The 7673-nt window shown below is 54.8% G+C and overlaps 1 protein-coding gene across 1 annotated transcript; it reads left to right on the top strand.

The window, feature by feature from the left end:
* The first annotated feature begins 617 nt into the window (after positions 1–617).
* Positions 618–5655, top strand: CCDC42 (coiled-coil domain containing 42). The gene is made up of 7 exons (XM_067547875.1): positions 618–694; positions 940–1045; positions 1298–1402; positions 2011–2208; positions 2775–2996; positions 4816–4974; positions 5557–5655. The coding sequence occupies exons 1-7, from the start codon at positions 618–620 to the stop codon at positions 5653–5655; spliced, it is 966 nt and encodes a 321-aa protein (XP_067403976.1).
* The last annotated feature ends 2018 nt before the right edge of the window (positions 5656–7673 follow it).

The raw sequence follows: 7673 nt of genomic DNA, 5'->3' as shown, positions 1-7673 counted from the left end.
CAAGAATACTCAGTCTTTACAAAACCACCAGGTCCGCTCTGGCTAATCCCTTGAGAGCTTTCCCTCTGACTCCCCTTTGCCATGACACGGCCACTGCCGGCTCCTCAGGCTCAGCGACACAGCGCGCAGGGACCAGCAGGAGCAACACAGGCTATGCCCCCGGCTTCCCGCCCCGTTGTCCTGTCCCTTCCAGGGAGGGCTCAGAGGCTCAGCCAATTCCTCCCTCCTCCAAGGGGACGTGGAAGGGAAGGGGAGGGTGCAGCAGGGGCCGCTCCCTGCAGCCCAGCAGCTGGGGAGTGGGGTGATGGCTACCAGTAAAAAGGAAAACCAGAGCTCCAGCAGATGGGCCAGGGGCATTGAGGTTGCTAAGTAACCAGCCTGGCATCCTCCGACTCTGGCTGCTGGGTTCCATGGATTCCAACGGCACGTGGGGCCAGCCACCAGGCCTCTGCTGCTGGGGGCTCCGACAAGGAGGGAGGGGAAGAGAGGCCCTTGGGCAGAGACTGTGGGGGCATCCCACCCCGGCCCTCTGACGCCCTCATTCGGCGGCTGAGCTGTGCCCCAGGGAACGGCTGCACAGCTGGGGCCAGAGCAGGGCTCGCCGGGGAGCCAACACAATGGCCACCATGGACGAAGAGGACCTGTCGGAGTATTTCCGCATGCAGTACGGGCAGAAGCTCCTGAAGCTGCTGATGTGAGAAACACACTCCCCTGCTCCTCCCCCCTTCTGTGGCCTTTCACAATTCCCCTCTCCCCTGCCCCGGACGCCATCCTCCTGCTCTGCTTCCCCCCACCAGTCCTCCTGCCGTCGCCTCTCTCCACCATCTCCCCATCTCCCACCGTCCCTTGTCCTCCCCTCCTGCACCCTGCAGGCAGCGCTGAGCTCTGGGCCCAGTCACAGGCAGCCCCACAGGGAACAATTGTGTCTCTTTGCGGCAGGAAATTCCCAGTGACGGAGGAGCAATCGCCATCGCCATCCATTCGGCTGCTGGAGCGGAAGAAAGAGGCCATGCTGGTGCATAAGGCTATGGAGGCTCAGAAGGAGGTGAGAGAGGCGTGAGGGAGCCCGGCCGTGAGTGACACCACACCGCTCGGTCCCCTTCGCTCCCTGCTGCTTCCAGTCCCCTCAGGCAGCCCAGAGAGGCTCAGCACAGAATCTGGCCCTCTGGCATCCGAACTGGCTTTGGAGGGTCAGGGTGGGGGGGGGGGGGGGGGCAGCGACTATTGGCACCTGGAAGGGGGCTCCCTGGATCCGAGCAGCTGGCTCAGCTTTTGCCTTTCTCCGTGAGCCCTGTAGGCATTCAGGACGAGGATGGAGGCCCTGAATAACCGCTGGGAGGAGCTCAGGGCCAAGGAGATTCAGCTGAAGGCTTATATCCAGAAATTTGAGCAGTTCATACAGGTACATGCCCCTGAGCTGTAACACAGCTGCCTGGTCCCATGCCGCATAGGGCTGCTCCGTGATACACCCGCGCCCCCCGTCTCCTTCCCTCTCCGCCCTCCTCTCCGCATCGAGCAGGAATTGACGTTTCGGAGCAGAGGTCATGACTCTGCCAGAGCCACCCTCAGCCCCTCCGCTCTGTGTCACAGCAGAGATGATCTCAGGAGGGGCTGGCTGATGTTGCTATGAGCTTTCAAGATCAGCTTTGTCATGCCCAGCTCAAGTTGCATCCAGCCCAAAGCCCCAGCCAACACCTTCCCCCAGTGCTGAGAGCAGGGTGTTGACTGCAGTTCTCCCTAGGGCCACATGCCAATGGCCATGAAAGCTGTTGGTCCCCATCCCAGCTGCTGGTGGCTGACTAGTTCCACTGCTGCCTGTGGTATGATCTTGGCCCACCCAGGGTGCGTCTCCCCTCCGCACCTCCACCCCACCATAGTCTCTCCTCCGCGGGGTGGATGGGAGGCCTGGCCCTGGGCAGGTATCTCCTCAGGGTGCGGTCACATCGCTAACCTCCCACATCACTTGTCTTCGGTTTCCTTTCTACGGTGTGGCGGCACGGGGGTTACTAGGAAAATGACCAGAAGCGAATCCGAGCCCTGAAGAAAGCCAACAAGGAGAAGGAGCTGAAGAGGCAGAGGGTGAAGGAGCTGGCCAAGGCGAAGCTGGACATGGTGGCCCTCAAACAGGAGCACCAGAGGCTCCACAACAAGCTGCAGCAGTACTCCATCTTCAACAAGTACCTGGAGAAGGTGGTTGAGGTGTCGGAGGTGAGCCCGGACTTAGGGACTCCCCCATGCTGATGTGGGGAGAGGCTATGGGGACTCTGGTGGGACCATGGGAAGTGGCAAAAGTCTCAGGGGAGATGAGGCAGAAGCCAGGGCTCCCTGCAGCTGGGTTAGAGCAGAGATCGCAGAGGAGGTGAGATGGGTTTTCCTCAAGCTAGAGGGGACCCAGAAAAGGGAGCTGGGTCATGTGGGAGGGACCTAGGGAAGGGGGTGAAGGTCTTAGCAAAGTGGAGGTGGGACCCCAGGAGCCTGGCCAAGGGGACAGAGGATGAGGCTGGGGTGAGCGGAAGCCTCCCGTGTGTGCGCGCGTGTTGCCCTGAATCAGTGGGATGCTCAGCCCAGGGCAGGTGTGATAACGATGCTGGGACAGAGGAGATGCACTGGTATGGTAAGGATACTCGGAGAGGACGTGCTGTTCTCCCACGTCAGAGGCGACCGATGTCCTTCCCCACCTGGGCTGGGTATCAGACACCAAGTGGCAGCCTGCTAGTCCCCAGTGCATGGTCTGGGGGCGAAGGGGCAGTAACGCCCGGTGCGCTGTGCTGCAGTTTGAGGAGATTCGGGAAGTCATTGGCCGGTACAAGACACTGGTGAGGATGCACCAGGATCTCATGCAGTCGGCGCAGGAGGGGCTGGAGCTGATCGAGCAGGCGAAGGTGCGCCTGTCGCACTACACCGAGGAGAAGGACGACGAGATTCTGCAGCACAACAACGAGCTGGCGCGCCTGCAGATGCGCTTCGACCGTGCCCGCAGCGATGTCATTGTCTGGGTAAGGGGGCTCCCCACTCATGTACCCCGAGGTAGCCTCTTCCTCCCCCCAGATGTGGGGCAGGGGAACTCCCCCAGCTGGCTGTGCAGTGGAGGGACAGGAGGCTGGCAAGGGAATGGGATACTGCCACCCCATTTGCTGGGTGGAAGCCTCACCCCAGACCCAATGGGTCGCCATAGGGTTCAATCCCCACCCTCACTTCTCTCTATAACTGCATTGAGCCAGGAGCACAAACCCTGGATTTCACCGTGCTGGGGGGTCACAGAATCATAGACATGAGCCCTTGTGAGTATCAGAAAAGTTTCACTAGGTCAGTTTCAAATCAGTCTGGTTCTGCATGGCGACCTAAGCTGAACTGATTTAAGAGAGGCTTAAACCAGCAATTCATCAGAGTACTTAACCGTGTGCCAGTGGAACTCCACGCACGCGTCATGTTCGGCACATGTGTGCGGAGCTTACTGAATCAGGGTCACAGTGCATCTTCACGACGGGGTGCCTGGGTGTGACATTAAAGCAATTGCATGACATGGGTGTAATTTTTCTAATTTAGACAAATCTCTAGCCCTTGTGAAGAAAAACCTTCCAACTGTGATGCATCCTGTGTTATTGTTTGGCTAAAGGGTGAGGTGGCAAAATCTGCAGACGATACAAAACTACTCAAGATAGTCAAGTCCAAAGCAGACTGCAAAGCGTTACAAACAGATCTCACCAAACTAGGTGACTGAGCAACAAAACGGCAGATGAAATTCAATATTGATAAATGCAAAGTAATGCACATTGGAAAACATAATCCCAACTATACATATAAACGGATGGGGTCTAAGTTAGCTGTTACCGCTCAAGAAATAGCTCTTGGCATCACTGTGGATAGTTCTCTGAAAACATCCACACAGTGCGCCAGGGCAGTCAAAAAAGCCAACAGAACATTGGGAATCATTAGGAAAGGGACAGATAATAAGACAGAAAATATCATATTGCGGCTTTATAAATCCATGGTGCGCACACATCTTGAATGCTGCACGCAAATATGGTCACCCCATCTCATTAAAGATATATCAGAATTGGAAAAGGTATAGAAAAGAGCAACAAAACTGATCAGGGGTATGGAAAAGCTTCCATCTGAGGAGAGATTAATAAGACTGGGACTTTTCAGCTTGGAAAAGAGATGACTAAGGGGGGACATGACAGACATCTATAAAATCATTTCCTCATAACACAAAAAAACAGGGGTCACCAAATGAAATTAATAGGCAGCAGATTTAAAATGAACACAGGGAAGTATCTCTTCACACAACGACAGTCAACCTGTGGAACTCCTTGCCAGAGGATGTTGTGAAGGCCAAGACTATAAAGGGGTTCAAAAAAGGACTAGATCAGTTCATGGAGGATAGGTCCATCAATGGCTATTAGCCAGAATAGGCAGGGATTGCTGTTTGCCAGAAGCTGGGAATGGCCGACGGGATGGATCACGTGATGACTGCCTGTTCTGTTCATTCCCTCTGAAGCACCTGGCACTGGCCACTGTTGGAAGACAGAATATTGGGCTAGATGGACCATTGGTCTGACCCACTATGGCCATTCTTATGTTCTGGTTCCGTCCCCATTTTTATTACTATTTGTACCATTACCTCTTCGAACAGTCCTTGTTCAAGACACACTGCCTGCTGCAACTGGGGTGGACGCTTTTTCTTTCGCAGTGGCTTTGCAATCTGCCGTCCCTTAACAATGGTGATTTTTAGGTTTTCCCAGCCCTTTCCGTGCTCCTGGACTGTCCGTACATCCTCCCTCTGCACCATGCTGGCCTCTCTTCTCCCCACAGGAGTCTCGCTGGGCCCACATCCAGAACACAGCTGCCAAGAAAACCCTCATGCTGGGCACCATCAAGATGGCCACCCTGAACCTCTTCCAGAGCGTGAGCAAGCAGCTGAAGGAGACCTTGAGCGTGCCCGTGGAGGACACCCACAAGCAGCTGGACATGGTACAGCCAGGCTGAGGCCCACCCGCCCCTCACCCCTGGCTCAGGGAATGATAGCAGCACCTGCCCCGGCCGCAGAGGGGGTCTGTGCTCAGCAGAGGGAAGGGCCAGGAGAAAACAGAGCGCTGAATGCATCAGGCACCTACCCCACCCTGGAAAGGGGACTCTCTAGGACAGGGCTGGGTGCCACTGGCAGAGCAGAGGGGAGTGGACTCCAGGAATGCCTGAACATGGAGTCTGAGCTGACTGACACCCCCTCTCGCCCCAGGGGAATGGGGTTTCTATTTGGGGAGGCACAAGGTTGAATGAACTGGGACAGTGGGTGACTGCACTGTCTGCAAAGCCAGCCTGTGTATCTGGGCCATCAATCCCCACTATCATTAGCCGGCTCCCTGCCCTCAAAGACTGACCCTCAAGGAGCCATCCCACTGGCTCTGAGCTGGGGGTGCAAACGTCCCGTCCTCCCCCTCTGCAGCCAGGGAAACGTGCCTTTCAGAGGAGTCAAACACCTGCCATTCATGCTGCAAAAGCCATGCCCAGGCAGTCCTAAACCCCCAGCCCTGCCGTGTCTCCTCTCCACCCCAGATCCAGCAGTTCATCCAGGACCTCTCCGACATCTGGGCAGAGGTGAAAAAAAAGGACATCCAAAACCGATCACTGCTACTTGTGCCCAAGGAGGTGTAATAGAAATACTAGCTATCCATGCTCTGCCAAGGCTCGGCCAGCTGAGACAGGAAAGGAAAAGTGTTACCATGAATGCTGCAGAGTCCGCATCAGATTGGACTACGGTGTTCTCCATCCTCCTGGTCCTGACCTCCTCTGGAACCAGAGACAGTTAGTGCTATAAAGACGATGTATTCTAAGGCCCTCATCATTTTCATGGGGTTTGTTCTTCACATTACATAAAAACCATCCCACAGCCCCTTGGCATAGAGCTCAGGGATATTTTTCCACCTACACTTCCTTTGTTGTTGAAAAATGCAGATTTGGATCCTCCGATATATTTCACAACCTCTTACCAAATTCCCCAAATTCTTTTGGCTGAAATTTTGTTTTAAAAATCCCCCCAAAACTCCAAAACATTTCATTTCAACATTTTCTGAACCAAACATTTCAATCTTTGGCTTCAAAACCCGTTCCCATGAGAAGCGTCCTTCCATTTATTTGTTTTTTAAACATGAAAAAAGAAATAAGCTCAAAACCAAAGTTAAATGTTTCATTTTGGGTCAGCCAAATTGGTTTGTATGACACCAAGTGAATTTTTTTTCAACATTTTGGTTTGCGGAAAGTTTTCAGAATTTACTTTTTGACTCGACCCAAAACTAATATGTGATCTGACTGTTTGGAATTGGAGAAATCAGGCATTTGCCCATCGCTCCCAGGGGAAGGATCATTCCCCCAGCATCACGGCTACAAACCCTCTTCGATACTGAAAGAGCGGCGCTTCCTGCATAGGGAAAGACCATCCCAGCCACCCCAACCCAGACAGGACCTGATGGACAGGCTGGGCCAGACGCTGCTCAGCCCACGGGGTTAGACTGTGCCCCAATCCATGCAGCACCTCATTCTGGCTAGGGCAGAGACTGGTCTGCTTGGTATGTATCCCCCTCTATCAGAGTCGCTGAATCTCCCTCGGGGTGGGGCCTGAGGACTAGCTGCAGCCTTTTCACATGAGCTCTCAAGGAATATTTCACTTCACCTAGGCACAGGTCACTTTCCCTGGGTGTGGAAGGAATAGTGGAACTCCCAGTCTGGCGTGAGAAGGGTAGTGGGTGCCCCGGGCTGGGGTGAGGAATTGAGGGAGGGGGGTTTGAGGTGCTGTGGGAGGGAGGCAGGTTCCCCAAGCTGTTAGAACAGGTCCCTCGGGCGGGGATGAGGGCTCGAGGGAGGGGAGTGTGCGCCAGGGCTGGTTTGAGGGGCGGAGGGAGGAGACAGTCTCCTGGGTTGGGGGGATTTGTGGGGGGAGCTCGTGTCCCATGCTGGTGTGAGTGCTTGTGGGGCGGGGAGAGAGTCTCCCGGGACAGTGGGAGGGGTTATGGGAGGAGCAGGTCCCTGTGACGCTTCCCAGGGGTACCCACAGTTGTGAGGCACCTAGCGAATACCTGCCCTTAGCATGAGGGAACCTTGTCTGTACCTGCCGGGGTCCATGACCCCACCTCTTACTGGCAGCACAAACACTGGCCCCTGGCTGCCGCGAGCCCCGCGTTCTTTGTACAGGCTAGCAATAGGCACAGTTTAGCTCCTGCGTCCTCCACGTGTCCTTGTCCATTGGACACTCACACAACTCCCCAGCCCGCTGTTCCCGACGGAACCACACATCACAGCTTGTGGGGTCTAGCCGCAGACCACAGCTCCGCTGAATACCCAGGACTTCAACACACTTATAGTGAAAACAAGACTCGGTTTATAATCAAAGGTCAGCAATTCAAAGGAGAGCCAGCAAGACTATTGGCAACAAACGCTTACATCAAAAATAAAATCATCATGCGCTTTCTGGCGCCAAAACTGAACTCACGCCTTATCCTCATGCCTAGGGAAGTGTCCTTCGCCCAACTTTCTTCCCCACCGTTCAGCCAAGCCTGACTAACATCCCTCTGCTATGAAGCAAAACCCACGGTCAGGTCACTTCCTCAGCGAAGGATCCTTGGGGATTCGTCTGCTCCCAAATATAATTTCAAACATTCATTGTCTCAACTCCTAAT

The sequence above is a fragment of the Emydura macquarii genome, unplaced genomic scaffold (assembly GCF_026122565.2).
Source record: "Emydura macquarii macquarii isolate MOO-44397 ecotype Brisbane River unplaced genomic scaffold, CSIRO-AGI_Emac_v2 contig_1230, whole genome shotgun sequence".
NCBI classification, from domain to species: domain Eukaryota; kingdom Metazoa; phylum Chordata; order Testudines; family Chelidae; genus Emydura; species Emydura macquarii.
This window is presented reverse-complemented; position numbering and strand designations above follow the sequence as displayed.